At 49.2% G+C, this 20,546-nt stretch overlaps 2 protein-coding genes across 2 annotated transcripts; both read left to right on the top strand.

Moving 5' to 3' along the window:
- Positions 1 to 762: 762 nt before the first annotated feature.
- On the top strand, positions 763 to 2,557 carry LOC309796208 (uncharacterized protein CXorf49 homolog; the record flags this gene model as incomplete). The annotated part of the gene is made up of 2 exons (XM_082609265.1): positions 763 to 2,126; positions 2,529 to 2,557. The coding sequence occupies exons 1-2, from the start codon at positions 863 to 865 to the stop codon at positions 2,555 to 2,557; spliced, it is 1,293 nt and encodes a 430-aa protein (XP_082465391.1). The 5' UTR covers positions 763 to 862.
- Positions 2,558 to 18,005: 15,448 nt separating this feature from the next.
- LOC309796207 (uncharacterized protein CXorf49 homolog) lies at positions 18,006 to 19,424 on the top strand (the record flags this gene model as incomplete). Its single annotated transcript, XM_082609264.1, has 1 exon — positions 18,006 to 19,424. One exon carries the CDS (start codon positions 18,006 to 18,008, stop codon positions 19,422 to 19,424), a length of 1,419 nt encoding a protein of 472 aa, XP_082465390.1.
- Between the last annotated feature and the right edge of the window lie 1,122 nt (positions 19,425 to 20,546).

Raw genomic sequence — 20,546 nt, 5'->3', positions numbered from 1 at the left:
GATTCGTGGTTTTAGTTCACATCTCCAGGATCAGCGGTGGCGAGCATCTTTTGGGGTGTAACTGGCCACTGCGATTTCCTCTTCTTTGAATTTGCCTCAGAGGGGGGAAGGGCTGATGGAGCGAGGCCAACCCCAATCTCTCTGCCAACCCCAGTCTCTCCGCCAAACCCGCCTGCCAATAACGTTTCCTGAGCTACATTTGATGGAGCAGTTGAGACAGAGACCTTACAGAACGAAAATACGATCCCTTTGCTCTCTGGCCGACCCCTGATCACTGACTGCGGGACTCCTATGCCCATTCTCCCGTTGGGTCGTAAGGCTTGCGGTGGAAGGGAGGCTGGCAAATGCTTTCGGCGCGTGCTAGGCATCCAGTGCCTCCATCTTGACATTTCATCCTCACCACCCCTGGAGCCCGGCGCCCTCACTCCCCGACCCCCTGTATAGATGGGAAACGGAGGCTCGGAGCTGCGACTCTAACCGGAAAGGGGAGGCGGGACAGGAGGAGGCGGGCCGAGAGGCTTGACAGAGGGAGACACTCCCACCATCCCCTTCACCAGCCAACTGCTCGGACCACCCACGGGCTTGAGGGCAAAGCAGAGGCCCTCGACCCCACTGGTTAGGCCTCGAGGGGACAGGCGAACAAGGTTGCTGGTTGGCGGGGGCCGGACCAATGAGAAGGCCGCGTCGCGGGCATGGGAGGCGCGCTGAAAGTCGCGCCTCGTTTCGTTTGAGGTGAGCTCGTGCGGCGCCTGAGGTGGTTGACAGCTGCCCTCTGAGCGCCGCCCGCCTCATCCGCCGTGACCGCGACCGCGACTCGGGCCATCAACAGTCGCCCCGGTTCCGCGGCCGCCCGCGTCGCGACATGAGCTCCCCAGATGAGGTGTCTGTGTGGGGAACGGGTTTCGGCCCAGAGGGCGGGGAGCGGGCCGGCGTCCACCCGGCCGGCCGCGCAGTTCCGCGGGGACCCGACCGCGGCCCCGAGCCCAGGAAGCCGCCGAGCGGCGGGGGCGGGAGCGGCTGCCCGGATCCCAAGGGCTTCCAGTCAGAGTGGGAGATGCTGGAAGCGGGAGGGCCGGTGGTGTGTGGCCGCGAAGGCCGACCTGGCTCCCCGGCTGACGACATGAGGGACCTCCTTGACCTGGCCGAGGAGTCTGCGGCGGGCACCACGCAGCAGCTGTACGACTGGGACGTGCTGGGCTTCCGCAGATACCCGTTGGCGGAGCCCTGCGCCTCCTTCGAAGTGTCCGCCGGCCTCGAGGCGGGTCCCGGCGGTCCAGGAGCGACCGCCCAGAGCTGTGGGGAAGCGCCGCCGGCTCTGGCCGGCCCTCTCCACCTCGGTGGGCCCGAAGCGGGTCGGGCCTGGGGGAAGCCTAAGAGAGCCACTAAGCGTAGGTTGAACGTGGCTGCGGATCGCCAGCGCTTCTCCGAGGAAGGCCTGGTCCGGCAGCTATCCGACTCCGAGTCCTCAGATGAGTTCAGTGACACAGAGCTGATGACGGTGAGTACTTACCCCGGAGGAGGAGGCCAGGCCGAGCCCAGCAGACCCGAGGATCCCGGGGACACTCCCAGTCACTCGAATTTCCAAGTCAGGGAGAATTTCCTTCACGTGACAGGCTCTTCCCTGTCCTCGGCTCTGCAAGGACTCTCTTCGGTTGTGGAAAGGCAGGGCGTGGGAGAGCAGGGCATCTCTTCCCCTAAGAAAATGCAGAGCGTGCTCTGGGGGAACGGGGGCAGCAAGCCCAGCTACCCGGGAGCTGCTGCTGCTGCTGCTACGGCAGGTGGCCTGCCGCAGGTCACTCCTAGGAAGAAGGGGACCCTGGAGAAGAAATCCCTCGGGGGAGCCTCCACACTTGCCCTGGGGAAAAACTTCCCTTCCTGGGGGCAGCGAATCTGGGCACCTCCGCTGGAACCGGCCACCTTCCCCCCAGTCTCTGGTATTCCGCTGCTTGGGAGATCCAAGAGGTATACCTTGGGCCCTTCCGGAACCAAACAGGCCAAGCACACCAGCGCTGGGAAGAAATCGGTGGTCACGTGGACAAGGGAGTCTGAGGCTGTGGCGGGAGAAGATAAGGACCCAAATAGAGACCCAGCCCCAAAGGGCCAAGTGAGTAGGCCAGGCTCCTCCTGTCTCCCCACTCTTCCCCGCCCCCACCGCACCCAGAGCACACGTCTTCACCCATGCTGCCTCTGTCCACCCCTCAGGGGTCGTCATTGGGTGCCCCTCGGTCACTGGGTCATTATGATGCCTGATCGGGCTCCTTTTACTAGGGACAAACAGTAAGGTAGCACTTCGGGTGTGCTGGGCCTGGTTCTCCACCCTTGGCCTGTTTCCAGCGTCCTCTGAGAGACTGGGGCTGGGATGGAAGGGAGGGTTGGTAGCTGAATTGGGTCGGGGGATCCCTTAAAAGCTTCCCCGAAAAGCCTCAGTATTCAGACTCACCAGCTTCCTGAATCCTATCTCCTAGGTGTTCCCCAGACCTTCCTTGCAGGGGCCCTGGGCTTACTCAGTGCCCCACTGTTGTCCCTAGATCAGCTCTGCCTGCTGGCCTGGGGCTGACGGAGGGAGAAAGTGCTAATGAGATCAGCCTTTCAATTCCCTTCCCGATTCCCTGCCTCACCCCGGCCCAAATCACACAACTCACTCTCTCTCTCTCTCTCTCTCTCACACACACACACACACACACACACACACACACACACACTCACTTCCTTAGTCCAAATCGGTGAAAAATTTTTGATTCAGCTGCCAGCTCACAGGCCAGGGACATCTTATCCGCGCATGCATCGTGGAAAAGCCAGCAGTGGCGAGGTCGACACCAGAGGCCCCCAAGATCCAGGAAACTCAGAGCCCTTGGCCCTGAACCAGGGAGAAGTCATGCCCGGGGGGCCTGCCCCCTCAGGTGAGTGTCGTGGGTTTGATAGGAGGGGAGGGGAGAGGGGTGGAGGGCAGAAAGCTCTGGCTCTGTCTCTGTTGGGGGCACAGCCTTTCTGCCAGGCAGCTTCTCCCACAGGAGACGGGGTGCTGGCAGGGCTGGCCTTGAGCCACATCATCCTGTGTGTGGGGTTTGTGCGGCGGGGCTGATCGGTGGCAGTGCCACAAACAGCTCCTCCGGGTGTAGCCTTACAGGGGAACAGCCTTTTCTGTTAAGTCCTTTTCGCCCACATTGCTCTCCCACGTGCTGGCTGTGGCTGCAGCTCTGGGAGGGGCGAATCCAGAGGCACATAGCTTGGGGACCACAATGCAATGGCGAAATGGCTGCCCCCGGGTAACAGCGGAGGCAGGCCCAGAGAGAAGGTTCGGGCTTCTGGGCAGAGCAGGGGCGGCTGGTCGCCAGCAGAGGGTGGTGCCGCCTCACCTCACGGTAGACCCCACTTGGCCCTTTCCACCTCACTGGGAGCCTGGGAAGCTGGATTGTGTGTCCTTTCCCTCTCAGGTGACTGGGAGCCACTGGACCATCCCCCAAGACCGGAAACGCCGCAGCAGCCACTGGGAATGCCGGGCTGTCCTTGGGTAATGCTTCGTCTGGCTCCTGGAAATGCAGGCCCAAACTCGAGGGTGGGATCTGGGTCCAAGTTCAGCTGACATGTGTGGGGCCACCCCTCCCCTGCCCCCATCACGTACCCCATGGAGGGAGCCCACCTGCTTTCCACTGAGGAGCCCTTGCCATTCTAGCCACCCGGCTTTGGGGTGCAGGGCCCGGTGGAGAGGAGAAGGTGGAGGAGAGAGGAGGCCAGATTATACTAATCATTTCTCTTCCTCCTGTGTCTGCTGGCCTAGTGTCTCGTGCTACAGAGAGAAGTAGACGCCCTTAAGAAGAAACTTGGTATGAGGAACCAGGGACGGAGAGCGGTATCTTAGTTCAGAACCCGGGTGGGCACCTGGGGTGGGGGTGGGCTGCAGGTGCAGTCAGCCTCGCAGGGACCAACATCCCTGTGGGGAGGAGAACCTAGCAGGCCTGGCCCTGGAGCCGGCTGTGCATGTACAACTGGGCATGTGTACAAGCAGCAAAGTACTGTCTGGACTGCACGCACACTGTGCCAACCAGACCCGTCCTAGTGAAACTCCTTCTGATAGGACTTTTAGAGATGCCTCGTTGATTTTCCCTTGAACTGCTGCTTGGTGTGGCTTCTAAGGTTCTTGTTGGATTGTTTGTTTGTGTGTGTGACGAGATCTGAATGGTTGTGGCACGGCCCACAGCATCAGAGCTGCTGGCACACTTTGTTTCCCTTTAGGAACCAGTTTCACATTCAATTCCGGTGGTGGGGAGTGATCTGGTCCAGAGCTCTTTGCATCGGGTCTGGAGGGGGTTTCAGGTTTCAGGGCTACGCGGTTCCTCACGGGGATAGGGGACGGGCTTCCATATCCCTCTCTCTGGAGTGCCTACTAATGCCTGTCCCTGTTGCAGACACCATGAAGGACATGGCTCTCAGGATCCTGACACTTTGAAGTGAGTGTTACACACACCGTACCCCTTCCCACAGTCCTGGCTGTTGAGCAGGGCTGGGGGCTGGCCCTGGCTTGAGGCTCTTCCCTGACTCTGCTGTTTTACAGGTTGAGCCCATCGTCTTCCTGCAGGAGGGGCAGCTGGTACCTTTGGAGCCCGGGAGCTGTGGCCAAGCTCGTTCCCTCCTGTTCTGCCTCAGCTAGGGCTTCCTCTACCCTTGTTTTGCCCCCTCCCCAGTTTCACAGCAGTTTCCAAAAAAAGTACCTCTCATATTATGTGTTCTGCCTTCTCTCTGGAGGGGTAGGGGTAGGGTTAGGGGGCCGGGGAGGGGCACTGCTCCACGTCAGAGCCTTTTCCAGAACAGTATCTGTCGCATCCTGTGGTGGGGACTCTGGACCAGCCTCTGCTACCATCCCTGCAGTCAAGTCAGCGGACTGCCCCAGGTCTGCGTCCTGTGTGTGCTCTCCCTGGCCACATTGACACGTCCTCCCTTGCCCCCGAAGGCCCTCTTCTAATTCTCTCCAAACCACCCTCCTCCTTTGGGGTCTGGTGGTTCCCATTCATCTCTGCCATTCACCCTCCCCATCAGCAGGAACTCATGACCCCCTTCCAGAGCTCCACTCTGGAAGCATTCACATCCTCCCTGCCCTCACCAGCTGACCACCCTCCTCCAGCCTGGTCGTCTCTATACCCTTGAGTGGAAATTGGCCCGTCAGGTTCTATGGCAAGTGTGGTTAGTAGGTCTGTGTTCTTGCATGGTCCCTGTCAAATACTCTTCCACCAGCCCCATGGCACAGATTTTCCTGGAAATTATATTTCTGTGTCCCAGCTCAATCTCCCAGACTGCCTCTTTAGGACACACGAGATTGAGTCTGAGCTCCATGTTCAACTTCCCCCTCACTGGAGGTTGGGGAGCACTTCCTTCCCTCAGCCGGGACCCAGGGCTGTACTAGCCTGAGACTCAGAGGGACAGATCTGTGTTTGAGTGCGGCGATTCTGCCTGGCACCCTTCCCAAACGACCGGTGTTTTACTACACAAAAGGGGGTATGATGGTAGATAGGACATTCAAGGTTGGTGACTGTGTGTCCCTGTGTGTGAATAAAAGTAATCAGGGATAATCTCCCTTGAGGGAGAAAGATGTGATTCAGGGAGTAAAGAGAGTAGAGGCTGGTCCAGGTTCTGTAAGGCATTGAATGAGCAAAAGCAAGGGTCGGATCTGTTGTGTTCAAGGGTTGTCGTTAAATTCCCAAAGCATAGGCGGGGGAGGATGCAGAAGTCACCAAACCCCACGACAGGGTGTCGGGATGCTCGAAATGTTGGATTCGCTGGAGGAGGCTCTCGATCCTACTCTGTGATCCTATGATGTCTGACAGCTACTGTGGGTGTGGATGGAATGAGATTGGGAAGAGTGGCTCCTCAGAGTAGCTCATCTTAGAATCAGGGGACCCATATATGAGACCACCCAACATGAGCTACCCGGGACAGGGGTAGGGTGGGCGCAGTGAGGATGGGAAGTAAGGAGTGACTGCGCCTGGACAATGGGGAGCACTTGAGTCCACCCTTCCCCCATATTCTCACAGTGACTCGCTTCCAGAGTCCATGGCATGAGCTCAGGTGGACAGACCACATGTGGGATGGGGCAGTCACAGACCTCAGGGTCAGAAAAGGACATTCGTGGGACTTAATCCACTCAAACCCCTCCCTGGAGAAGGTGGGCTTGATTGCTGCCCAGGCCTCTGGCTGGATTCCTAGGATGTACCCAGTGCCCCACCCCCAGTCCAGCCTGTACCAGGCTTATGTTCTAGCCCCTCTTGCTTCGGCACTGCTCCCCACTGAGCTGAGGCCATTACCAATGAGTGTGTGTGCACTTCGAGGAAACAGAGCCAGCGTAGACTTTGGACCTGCCTCTAACCTGTAGAGACAGTCATTCCAGGTCTTGTGTTCCTGCAGACACTCTGGAGAGTGTGAAGCTAAGTACAGGCTGGAGACCACCATCACAGGAACTCGCTTCCCCGTGCACACTATGGATGGTATGGGACCAGCTCAGTGGTAGGGCACCATCCCTTCCATCCTGAAGCCCTCTGGCTCAGAGCCCATTCCCTCTAGCCTCTAACCACAGTGTGCACACTGGGGGGAAAGTGAAACCAGAAGAGAAATACTGCCCCAAGCCCTCAGGACCCGGCTATATCCCAGACCAATGTGGAGACTGCCATCACACCTGGGAGAAACCCAACTTCCTCAGGGCTCTTAACTCTGGCCCCTCAGGTCCCAACCCCACACCTGAAAGGGCAGTGAGGGCCATTGAGCAGAGAAGCAGCCCCAGCTCACACCTTATTCTGGCTCTAGCCCCTTCCACTCCAGACCTGTTTCCCACCCGGGCAGTGACTGCCACCACGCCCTAGGGGAAGATGCAGCCCATGCTCACTTCATATCTAGCTCTCCCTCCAGAGCCACTGGGCACATGCAGACTGAACAGGGATGGTCCCACACAAGAACACACCCTCAAGACTGGGATAGATAACTGTCTCACCTAATTTCATAGAGACAGAGAAAGTTTTAAAAAGATGAGTAGACAGGGGAACATGTTTCAAATTAAAGACAAGAAAAAATGCTGAAAAATACCCTAAGGAAACTGATAAATAATTTAACTGATGAAGAGTTCATAGCAGTAGTAATATGAATGCTAACTGAACTGGGGCAAAGAATAGATGAACACAGTGAGAATTTTTAACAAAGAACTAGAAAATATAAAAAGGACAAGTCAGAGCCGAATATAATAACTGAAATTACAAATACACTAGAGGGAATTAACAGCAGATTAGGTGACAGAGAAGAACACATAAGCAGTCTGGGAAGTAGAATAATGGAAATCACTCAATCATAAGTGCAAAAAACAATTTTTTTAATGAGAATAATTTAAGGGACCTGTGGGACAACATCAAGCATACTCACATTTGCATTATAGGGGTCCCAGAGGAGAAGAGAGAGAGAAAGGGGTTGAAAAATGTATTTGATGAAATTATGGCTGAAAACTTCCCTAATCTGAAGAAAGAAACACAGAGGAAGCACAGAGAGTCCCAAACAAAATGAACCCATACACACCCACATCAAGACATATAATTAAAAGGGCAAAAGTTAAAGAGAGAATTCTAAAGGTAGCAAGAGAAAAACAAGAGTCACATACAAGGGAAGTCCCATAAGCCTATCAGCTAAGTTTTCTGCATATACTTTGCATGTCAGAAGGGAGGGGCATGATAAGATTTAAAGTGCTGAGAGGGAAAACCCTACAACCTAGGATACTTTACCCAGCAAGGTTATCATTCAGAATTGAAGGAGAGATAAAGGCTTCTCAGACAAGCAAAAATTAAAAGAGCTCATCAATACAAAACCAACCTTACAAGAAGGGTTAAAAGGTCTTCTTGAAGTAAAAAAAAAAAAAAAAAAAAAAAAAAAAAAAACACTGGCTACAACAGGAAATAAGAAATTAAAGGACGGGGAAAATATACTGGTGAAGCAATTATATCATAAAGGCTGGGTATTTACCAGTTAAATAAGCTAGTACAAAGGTTAAAAGACAAAAATTGTAAAATCAACTGTAACTACAATAAACAGTTAAATGATGGACATGGAGATGTGAAATATGACATCAAAAACACAAAATGCTGGGAGGTGAGTAACAAATATACAGCTTTCAGAATGTGTTTGAACTTAATGACTATCGGTTTCAATCAAATAGTTATAGGTCAACATAAATGAACTCCATGGTAACCATAAATCAAAGACCTACTATAGATCTACCATAACTAGAGAGAAAGGAACACAAACATAACACTGAAGAAAATCATTAAACCACAAGAGAGACACTAAAAGAAGAAAGCATCCTCCTGACTTCAAACTGCAAGTTGCAGAATGATGGCCTCAGATACACATTAGTAAATGTTTTTAAATCCCAAATGAATCCTACCTAATATTTGATAACCTTTGGGTGTATGTTTCAATGTCTGAAAGACAGTTTCCACTAGATGTTAAAGTTGTGGGATAGCTTCTAACAGGACCCAATAGGTTTATACAACAAATTTATGACCTTGGATCTCCCCAGATTGGTTAGGAAGGTGTACAATTGGTTTCCTTTAGGCTCAATGTCACCTACAGGTAGCCTTGAAAACAGCCGCTGTCATCCTGCTTTCAATGTGGGCATGTTGGGTTCAATCAGTTTTCCAATGGTATGATTATTTGGCTGCAATATTTATTCTTTCACTTGGAATAGAAGATATCATTACTCATATAGAGGCTTTAACAAAATTCACCCAGCAAGCCTTAAATGATAGTAACCAAGCCATGTGCTTGCTCAGTTCAGAAATTTCCATGATGAGAAAAGCAGTCCTACAGAATTGCATGGCCCTCAATATTCTAACAGCTTCCCAAGGGGGAGCTTATGCTGTAATACATAGTGAATGTTTTGTTTTTATACCTGATGAGTCTTCTAATGCAACCCCCGCTTCTGATGTGTATGAAAAATTGGATTTCCACTCTGAATGATCGTCTTCCCAGTTTAAGGGAAATGCTAGGAAAATGGTATGGTTCAAGAGGATATTGGCTTAAATCTTTACTAATGATATTGTTGCTCCTATTTCCAACTTTGATTACAGTTTGTGTAACTTATAAAGTTTTAGTTTCTTGTTTTTTGCTCTGTGTATCACCTGCTCCTACTAAGATAATGATATCTAAACAACTGGAAACTATTGACCACATCTATAGTTCTCTATAAAATAATGGACATGCACAATGCACATGCAAGGTAAAATTGGTGCAAGTCCTATTGGACAACTTGGAATTGGCCGTAAGTCCTTGCCAGACATCTTACTAGTACCACCCCCTAAAAGGAAAGAAAGAACCAGGCTATTAGGACCCAGCATCGAGGGACATGATGGACCCAAGGCACGTAAAGAACCACCCTAGCATTTAGGGACCAAATACTTGATCACCTAATGCTTTCTATTGAAAGATTAATGATCAAAAGTGGAATTAATGAAATAAAATTATTTTCAGGCAGGACAAGAAACATTTTAAACATAAAATTCTCTCTCTGCCCATTTGAGCCACTACCCCCTCCCCTTTAGTGTGATTTGTGCATCACATTATACATTAACTAGATCCCCTTAAAAGATACAGGAATGCCCACACACCAAAAAAAAGAAAAGAAAAAAAAGAAAGAAAGAAAGAAAGAAAGAAAGAAAGAAAGAAAGAAAGAAAGAAAAGAAAGAAAGAAAGAAGAAAAAGAAATTTCCTCCTGGAATCAGCGAGGTAACTCCTTAAGAGATAACTTTCCTTTCTCAATCCTGTAATGCCTCATTAATACCCACTACTCGCCTTGTTGGACTATGTAAACTATTAATATGCTACTTTGTCTCAAAAACTTATATCACGGTTTTACCTCCAATGGGTGGAACAGTCCTCAGAGTTTTCTGAAGATTGTCTCCCAGGTTATAGTCCTCAGGTTGGCTCAAATAAAAATTTCCATTTTTCTTCGATTGACTATTGATTAATTTTTTTGGACAACACAATGAAACCAAAAGATGGTTTTTTAAAAAGATAACAAATCACAAACCTTAGGCAGACTGACCAAGAAAAAAAAAAAAGATTCCTAAGGAATCACTAAAATCAGGGCTGAAAAGGGAGACATCACCATTGAGCCTACTGAATTTAAAATAACATAAGAAAATAGTATGAAAAATTTTATACCAACAAATTAGACACATATATGCAATGAAAACATTTGTAGAGAGACACAAACTTCAAAACAGACTCAATAATAGACAATCAATTAAATTAATAATTAAAAATATTCCCACAATGATGCTCCTGTCCAGATGGCATCACTGCTGAATGCTATCAAACATTTCAGATGGAAATAATAGCAACACTCCAGAAATTCTTCCAGAAAATAGAAGAGGAATGAACACTTTCAAAATAGCTCTAGTAGGCCAATATTACTGTAGTGTGAGCCTCTGACAGTTTTTTTTTTCTTAATTGTAATGCAAGTGCCTGACATTAAGCTTTTGATTGCTGAGGCACCACTTCAAAGACAGCTATATCAAAAAGAACAAATTGCCAACTACACGACTAGGTAAAGAGTCAGGCCACCACACCCCTGAAGTTTCCTTTGTTTTAGAGATCTCTGATTGACTTAGATAACTGACCCTTTGGCTGCTTGTTTTTCCCTTCTTGTGCTTTAATTCCCATTCTGTGTTAAATTCATCAATAAAGAGTGAATCTGAGAAACCCTAGGCCCCTCACTCTTGACCCCGATACATACATAACCCCAGGTCCCAGCTCTCTTTCTCCACCCACAACCTTTCTGTGTGGTCCAAGGCATGCCATGTACCCTCCATGACTTATGAGTAATAAACTTCGTCCTTTCACAGTCTCCTAAAGGTTATTGCTGAGGTGCCTCTTGCAATTATAATAAGAACCACAAGGGCTAGTTCAACCACAACATTGGTTCTGAAAGGGGAAATATCTGTGGGGGCTCGCCTTGGAGTACAGATAAGTGCCTCCAGGTATTTCTAGCTGACAGTATCACTATCGATTGGCTGAGACCAGCACAATTACCCTGATGCCCAAAACACACAAAGACATCCAAAATAAAGAAAATTGCATACCAATCTTTCTCATGAATATAGATGAAATAACCCTCAAGAAAATATTAACAAACTGAATTCAGAAACATGTAAAAAGGATTATATACCATGACCAAGTGGGATTTATTCTAGAAATACAAGGTTGGTTTAACATCTAAAAATCAATTTATGTAATACACTATTTTAAAAGAAGAAAGCACTGAAACATTATCATATTAACTGACACAGAAAGAGCATGTGACAAAATTCCACCACCTTTCATGATAAAAACAATTTTAAAAAACTAGGAATAGAAAGAAATTTCTTCAGCATCATAAAGGATATCTATGAAAAACCTACAGCTAACATCATATTTAGTAGTGAAAGACTGCATACCTTTTCCCTAAAGTCAGCAACAAAGACATGCTCACTACTTTTATTCATTATTGCACTGGAAGTTTGAGCCAGTTCAAACAGGGAAGAAGAAGAACTAAAAGTCATCCAGATAGGAAATAAAAAGGGAGTTTTTTTTATTCTCAGATGACATGATTTCATATGCAGACAACCCTAAGGAATCCACAAAAACGGATCTAACGGTAGAACTAATAAAGAAGTTCAACAGATCACAGAATACAAGAGTAATATATAAAACAAATTTTATTGCTGTATACATGTAGCAAATAATCCAAAAATGAAATTAAGGAACACTTAATTCTAGCTACAATAGCATCAAAAAGAATGAAATGCTTAGGCATATATTTAACAAACCAAATGTAATACTTATGCACTGAGAAACACAAATTGATGTTTGTTGAGAGAAACTAAAGATGATCTAAATAACTGGAAAGGCATTGCATGTTCATGGTTGTAAGACTCAATATTTATATGGTAATTCTCCCCAAATTGACATATAGATTCAATTCAATCTCTATCGAAATTTCAGCAGGCTTTCTTTGTAGAAACTCACAGGCTGATCCAGAAAATTCATATGGAAATGAAAAACAAAACAAAACAGAATATCCAAAACTACTTCAAAAAAGAACAAACTTGGAAGATTCCACCTTCTGATTTCAAAACTTACGATAAAAATAAAGGTAATCAACTTAGTGTGATACCGACATAGAGATAGGTCAATGGAACAGAATCGAGAGTTTAGAAATAACGAACTCTCCTTAGATTTATGGTCAATGATTTTCAATTCAATGGGGAAAGGATGGTCTTTTCAACATATGGTGCTGGCACAACTGGATATCATGCAAAAATACAAACTTCGAACCTTACTTCACAGCACACACAAAACTTAATGCAAAATGGATCAGAGACTTAAAAGTAAAACCTACAACTATAAATCTGTTAAAAGAAACCCTAGGAGAAAAATATTTGTACGCATGAGCTAGGCGATGATTTCTTAGATACAACACGCAAAGCATGATCCATAAAAGAAAAACTTGATAAATTGGACTTCGTCAAAATTTAAAACATTTATGCTTCAGAAGGCACTATTCAGAAAATGAAAAGACAAGGTACAGACTGGGAGAAAATATTTGAAAGTCACAGATCTAACAAAGAACTTGTATGCAGAATAAAGAAGAAGAATACTAAATAAATAAGAAAATGACCCCATTAAAAAATTGGGTAAAAGATTTGTATAGACATTTAACCAAAGAAGGTATAGAAATGGTTAATAAGCATATGAAAGGATGTTCACAACCACTAGTCAGTAGGGAAATATAAATCAAAACCATAATGAGATACCATGTTGCAAAAACAATAGGATGGCTATAATCCAAAATACAGATAATAACAAATATTTGGATTTGGAGAAATTTGAATCCTCATACACTTCTGGTGATAATGTAAAATAGTTGAATCTTTTTGGAAAATATTCTGGTGTTTTCTTAAAAAGTTAAACACAGAGTTACCATATGATCCAGAATGTCCATTCCTAGGGATCTACCGAAGAGAACTGAAAACATATGTTCACACAAAAACTCATGAACTCAAAATGTATATGAATATGCTTAACAGCATTGAGTTTGGGAATATTATCCATAACATTCCCAAACTAAACACAACCCAAATGCCCATAAACTGATGAATGTATAAATAGAATGTGGTATACCCATACCATGGAATATTATTTGGCAATAAAAATAACTGAAGTACTGATACATGCTACAACATGGGTGAACCTCGAAAACATTACATTAAGTGAAAGAAGCCAGACAACATGTACTATATATTGTGTGATTCCATTTATACAAAATTTCCTAAATAGGCAAATCATAGAGACAGAAAGTAGTTTATTACTTGCCTATAGGGCTGGGGGTGGGTTGGGGGGTTCGGGGTGTTGGGTAAGGGATACAAGGCGTCTTCTTGGGCTAACAAAAATATCCTAAAATTGATTGTGATAGATGCACAACTGTGAATATACGAAAAGCCATTGAATAAGGCATTTTATTTTTTAATTCATTTTTATTGCAAAAACACATAATATGAAACCTACCTTATTAACAATTTTTTAGTGTACAGTGTTGTTAACTATATGAACATTGTTGCAATCAGATCTCCGGAATTCTTCATCTTGCATGACTGCAAATCTATACTCATGGAACAACAACTCCCCATTTCCCCCTCCCCCAAGCCTTTGGCAACCAGGATTCTACTTTCTGCTTCTAAGAGTTTGACTACTTTAGGTACCCCATATAAGTGGAAACATGCTGTATTTGTCCTTTGTGAGTGGCTTACTTCACTTAGTATAATATCCTCAAAGTTCATCCATACTACAGCATATAGCAAGATTTCCTTCTTTTCAAAGGCTGAATAATATTCTGTAATATGTATACATTATATATACCACCTTTTTTAATTTATTTATTTTTAATTAGTTTCTGCTTTATAACAAAGTGAATCAGTCATACATATACATCTGTTCCCACATCCCTTCCCTCATGCATCTCCCTCCCTCCCACCCTCCCCATCCCACCCCTCCATGCGGGTCACAAAGCACCGAGCTGATCTCCCTGTGCTCTGCGGCTGCTTCCCACTATCTATCTACCTTACGTTTGGTAGTGTTATATACCACCTTTTATCCATTCACCTGTTGATAGATATTTAGGTTGTCTTCACCCCTTGGCTATTGTGAATAAGGGTACAGTGAACATGGGAGTGCAATAATCTATGCAAGATCCTGATTTCAATTATTTTGTAATGTAAATGTAAATATACCGAAGTGAGAACGCTGGATCATATGGGAGTTCTATTTTTGTTTTTTTAGGAACTTCCATACTGTTTTCCATGGCGGGTGCACAATTTTACACTCCCACCAGCGATGCACAAGGAATTCATTTTCTTCACTACCTTGCCAACACTTGCTATTTTGAGTTGTTTTTTTTTTTAATACTGGCCATGTTAACAGTTGTGAGGTGATAACTCATTGTGGTTTTGAATTGCATTTCCCTGTTGACTAGTGATGTTGAGCATTTTTCATATACCTGTAGGCCATTTATGTGTCTTCTTTGGAGAAATATCTAATCAATTCCTTTGTTCATTTTTAAATTGTGTTATTTGGGTTTTGTCTGTTTCTTTGTTTTTGAAAGCATAAGCCACAGACTGGGAAACAATATTTGCAAAGCACACATGATAAAAAACTTGTATGCGAAAGAGATAAAGAACATTCGATATTCAGTAATGAGAAATCAAACAACACAATAAACAATGAGCAAAAAAAAAAATCGAACTGACATTGCGCTTACTGGATGGTCAGTAAGCTACTGAGAAGATGTTTCACCTCATTAGTCATTAGGGAAATAACTAAAGCCAGAATGAAATACGACAACATAGCTATAAACATGGCTGAAATAAAAACAAAATACAGACAATACCAAGTGCTAGACAGACTGAGGAACAGCTAGAACTCTCCTGCATTGCTGGTGAGAATGCAAAAAATGGTATAGACTCTCTGGAAACAGTTAAAAATACACTAACGATTCAATCCAGCAAGTTAACTCCTAGATATTTACCCAAGAGAAATGAAAACTTATATTCACAAAAAATCTGTATGCAAATGTTCATAGCACTTTTCTTAGATGCTTGGGTGACTGCACACTGGCACCGGACACAGACATATCTAGGACTACTGGACACAGTTTCTGAGCTGACATTGATCCCGGAAGCCCAAAGTGTCATGATGGGGCCCCATTAGAGTGGGGCTTATGAGGTTCTGGCAGTAAAAGGAGTTGGGGATAGAGATCAGTTCACGGTGAGCTGACTGGGTCCCTGGACAAACATAGTGGTCATTTCTCCAGTCCCCAAGCTGATAATTCTAAGTGATACACTTGGCAGTTGGAGCAATGACCTACACATTGGTCTGTGGAGTAAGAGCTATCACGGTGGGGAAAGCCAAGAGGAACCTCTGCCACTGGCTCCCACCCCGGGCCAAGAGAGTACGTCCAAACCAGTATTGGATCCTGGTGAGCATAACGGGGTAAAGCAGAGATTAGTGACATCATTGGAGACGTATGGGATGTATGGGAAGAGGAGGTAGGAGAGCCACAGGGACGAAGAGAGTGGAGAAGGAGAGAAGTTCCGGGAGTCTCTCTATGGGGGAGGGAGGAAGGGAATGGAAATGGTGAGAGGGAAGATGGAGGCTTCCACTGGATCCACTGGTAATGTTTCATAGGATGCTGGTGGATGCAGGAGATTTTGCTATATCCTTCCTTATCCATTTTAACATATTTGAAATAGCACACCATGCCTTAAAAAGTCACTGGGAGAAGTGGAAGAGGGCGGTATCCACAAACAGGCAGGCACCATCGGGGGCAGGCTCGAGGAGGAGGATTGCAGATTTACAGTGCACCCAGTCTCCCCTGCTCTGTAACTTCTCCAGCACGGCCAGCTTCTCAGGTGCAGAAACTCAGGCTCAGAAAACTGGGCCTTTGAGTTCCACAGGCAACAGCGGTTCAGACACGCCAGGACTCTCCAGGAGGTCAGCCAGAGCAGGATGCAGGAGAGAGAGGTGACTGAAGACAGAGGAGTATGAACGGGAAGGAGCAGAAGGAAGGTATGGGAGGAATGGAGGGGTGTCAGAGTAGGAGTTGGGTGGCAGACAAGGGAAATTCTAACACCCATGGGCCATAGAGAAACCAAGGGAGGCACCACTCCCCAGACATCAGTACTGCTCAGCTCAGGGAAGCTGAGAACTGACAGTTCCAAGAAAAATTGAGAGACACCTGGCTATCCACACCGACCGCCATCACAACTGGTAGGCCTTGGTTGTGCGTCCTTCAAAACTTTAAAACATACTTGTACATATACTTAAATGAATTCTCATATAGTACATAGGATTGACTGGTGTGTGTGTGTGCCCACGCACACAAGTGATTTAACTTACAAATGTGAATCCAAAGCCATCGTTCTGCAACTTGCAGTTTGAAGTCAGGCAGGTGCTTTGGAAAGCTGTGAGAATGGCCTGATGCATTCCGTTGGACTGCCACGCTTTATGCTACTGGATGCTAAGCCACGTTGCATTCATCCATTTCCTTACTGATGGGAATTTGGAGTGCTCCCAGTTTTTCCCATCACCAACACCCTTGTGCATGGGCTCCTGTACACTACAGGTACCAGCGTGTCTCCGGAAGAAGTACCAGGCAGCGGACTTGCCGGAACATAGAGGAAATACCTATTTTTTTTTCTTCCTTTTTAAGGTCTTTGGCTCAAAGCAAGGACTCTGGAGTCAGATTGATTGGTTTCAATCCTGCCGCTGATCCCCATGAGCCGAATGACCTTGGGCCAGTGGCTGAACCTCTCAATGCCTGTTTGCTCACCGGTAAGAGGCCAGTAATAGTTGGTACTATAGTTCTAGGAGTGTCACGCTGATGCATTACTATTTATGCCCAGCGCTTAGAAGAGTGCCAGGCACAGAGTCCGTGCTGGCACTAAGTTGCTTTCAATGGATTCTGCCAAATTACCTCCCAAATGGGTCTCTTGCACCACCGCCACAGGGGTTTGCTCCTCACCTCTCCCACCCTCGGAATGGTTAAGCTCTTTGAAGGTTGTCAACCTAGTGTGTGAAACCCGATTCGTGGTTTTAGTTCACATCTCCAGGATCAGCGGTGGCGAGCATCTTTTGGGGTGTAACTGGCCACTGCGATTTCCTCTTCTTTGAATTTGCCTCAGAGGGGGGAAGGGCTGATGGAGCGAGGCCAACCCCAATCTCTCTGCCAACCCCAGTCTCTCCGCCAAACCCGCCTGCCAATAACGTTTCCTGAGCTACATTTGATGGAGCAGTTGAGACAGAGACCTTACAGAACGAAAATACGATCCCTTTGCTCTCTGGCCGACCCCTGATCACTGACTGCGGGACTCCTATGCCCATTCTCCCGTTGGGTCGTAAGGCTTGCGGTGGAAGGGAGGCTGGCAAATGCTTTCGGCGCGTGCTAGGCATCCAGTGCCTCCATCTTGACATTTCATCCTCACCACCCCTGGAGCCCGGCGCCCTCACTCCCCGACCCCCTGTATAGATGGGAAACGGAGGCTCAGAGCTGCGACTCTAACCAGAAAGGGGAGGCGGGACAGGAGGAGGCGGGCCGAGAGGCTTGACAGAGGGAGACACTCCCACCATCCCCTTCACCAGCCAACTGCTCGGACCACCCACGGGCTTGAGGGCAAAGCAGAGGCCCTCGACCCCACTGGTTAGGCCTCGAGGGGACAGGCGAACAAGGTTGCTGGTTGGCGGGGGCCGGACCAATGAGAAGGCCGCGTCGCGGGCATGGGAGGCGCGCTGAAAGTCGCGCCTCGTTTCGTTTGAGGTGAGCTCGTGCGGCGCCTGAGGTGGTTGACAGCTGCCCTCTGAGCGCCGCCCGCCTCATCCGCCGTGACCGCGACCGCGACTCGGGCCATCAACAGTCGCCCCGGTTCCGCGGCCGCCCGCGTCGCGACATGAGCTCCCCAGATGAGGTGTCTGTGTGGGGAACGGGTTTCAGCCCAGAGGGCGGGGAGCGGGCCGGCGTCCACCCGGCCGGCCGCGCAGTTCCGCGGGGACCCGACCGCGGCCCCGAGCCCAGGAAGCCGCCGAGCGGCGGGGGCGGGAGCGGCTGCCCGGATCCCAAGGGCTTCCAGTCAGAGTGGGAGATGCTGGAAGCGGGAGGGCCGGTGGTGTGTGGCCGCGAAGGCCGACCTGGCTCCCCGGCTGACGACATGAGGGACCTCCTTGACCTGGCCGAGGAGTCTGCGGCGGGCACCACGCAGCAGCTGTACGACTGGGACGTGCTGGGCTTCCGCAGATACCCGTTGGCGGAGCCCTGCGCCTCCTTCGAAGTGTCCGCCGGCCTCGAGGCGGGTCCCGGCGGTCCAGGAGCGACCGCCCAGAGCTGTGGGGAAGCGCCGCCGGCTCTGGCCGGCCCTCTCCACCTCGGTGGGCCCGAAGCGGGTCGGGCCTGGGGGAAGCCTAAGAGAGCCACTAAGCGTAGGTTGAACGTGGCTGCGGATCGCCAGCGCTTCTCCGAGGAAGGCCTGGTCCGGCAGCTATCCGACTCCGAGTCCTCAGATGAGTTCAGTGACACAGAGCTGATGACGGTGAGTACTTACCCCGGAGGAGGAGGCCAGGCCGAGCCCAGCAGACCCGAGGATCCCGGGGACACTCCCAGTCACTCGAATTTCCAAGTCAGGGAGAATTTCCTTCACGTGACAGGCTCTTCCCTGTCCTCGGCTCTGCAAGGACTCTCTTCGGTTGTGGAAAGGCAGGGCGTGGGAGAGCAGGGCATCTCTTCCCCTAAGAAAATGCAGAGCGTGCTCTGGGGGAACGGGGGCAGCAAGCCCAGCTACCCGGGAGCTGCTGCTGCTGCTGCTACGGCAGGTGGCCTGCCGCAGGTCACTCCTAGGAAGAAGGGGACCCTGGAGAAGAAATCCCTCGGGGGAGCCTCCACACTTGCCCTGGGGAAAAACTTCCCTTCCTGGGGGCAGCGAATCTGGGCACCTCCGCTGGAACCGGCCACCTTCCCCCCAGTCTCTGGTATTCCGCTGCTTGGGAGATCCAAGAGGTATACCTTGGGCCCTTCCGGAACCAAACAGGCCAAGCACACCAGCGCTGGGAAGAAATCGGTGGTCACGTGGACAAGGGAGTCTGAGGCTGTGGCGGGAGAAGATAAGGACCCAAATAGAGACCCAGCCCCAAAGGGCCAAGTGAGTAGGCCAGGCTCCTCCTGTCTCCCCACTCTTCCCCGCCCCCACCGCACCCAGAGCACACGTCTTCACCCATGCTGCCTCTGTCCACCCCTCAGGGGTCGTCATTGGGTGCCCCTCGGTCACTGGGTCATTATGATGCCTGATCGGGCTCCTTTTACTAGGGACAAACAGTGAGGTAGCACTTCGGGTGTGCTGGGCCTGGTTCTCCACCCTTGGCCTGTTTCCAGCGTCCTCTGAGAGACTGGGGCTGGGATGGAAGGGAGGGTTGGTAGCTGAATTGGGTCAGGGGATCCCTTAAAAGCTTCCCCGAAAAGCCTCAGTATTCAGACTCACCAGCTTCCTGAATCCTATCTCCTAGGTGTTCCCCAGACCTTCCTTGCAGGGGCCCTGGGCTTACTCAGTGCCCCACTGTTGTCCCTAGATCAGCTCTGCCTGCTGGCCTGGGGCTGACGGAGGGAGAAAGTGCTAATGAGATCAGCCTTTCAATTCCCTTCCCGATTCCCTGCCTCACCCCGGCCCAAATCACACAACTCACTCTCTCTCTCTCTCTCTCTCTCTCTCTCTCTCTCTCTCTCTCTCTCTCTCACACACACACACACACACACACACACACACACACACTTCCTTAGTCCAAATCGGTGAAAAATTTTTGATTCAGCTGCCAGCTCACAGGCCAGGGACATCTTATCCGCGCATGCATCGTGGAAAAGCCAGCAGTGGCGAGGTCGACACCAGAGGCCCCCAAGATCCAGGAAACTCAGAGCCCTTGGCCCTGAACCAGGGAGAAGTCATGCCCGGGGGGCCTGCCCCCTCAGGTGAGTGTCGTGGGTTTGATAGGAGGGGAGGGGAGAGGGGTGGAGGGCAGAAAGCTCTGGCTCTGTCTCTGTTGGGGGCACAGCCTTTCTGCCAGGCAGCTTCTCCCACAGGAGACGGGGTGCTGGCAGGGCTGGCCTTGAGCCACATCATCCTGTGTGTGGGGTTTGTGCGGCGGGGCTGATCGGTGGCAGTGCCACAAACAGCTCCTCCGGGTGTAGCCTTACAGGGGAACAGCCTTTTCTGTTAAGTCCTTTTCGCCCACATTGCTCTCCCACGTGCTGGCTGTGGCTGCAGCTCTGGGAGGGGCGAATCCAGAGGCACATAGCTTGGGGACCACAATGCAATGGCGAAATGGCTGCCCCCGGGTAACAGCGGAGGCAGGCCCAGAGAGAAGGTTCGGGCTTCTGGGCAGAGCAGGGGCGGCTGGTCGCCAGCAGAGGGTGGTGCCGCCTCACCTCACGGTAGACCCCACTTGGCCCT

Source organism: Mesoplodon mirus (genome assembly GCF_964341445.2).
Source record: "Mesoplodon mirus genome assembly, chromosome: X".
NCBI lineage: Eukaryota > Metazoa > Chordata > Mammalia > Artiodactyla > Ziphiidae > Mesoplodon > Mesoplodon mirus.
The sequence above is the reverse complement of the archived record's forward strand: the minus strand, read 5'-3'. Positions and strand labels throughout refer to the sequence as shown.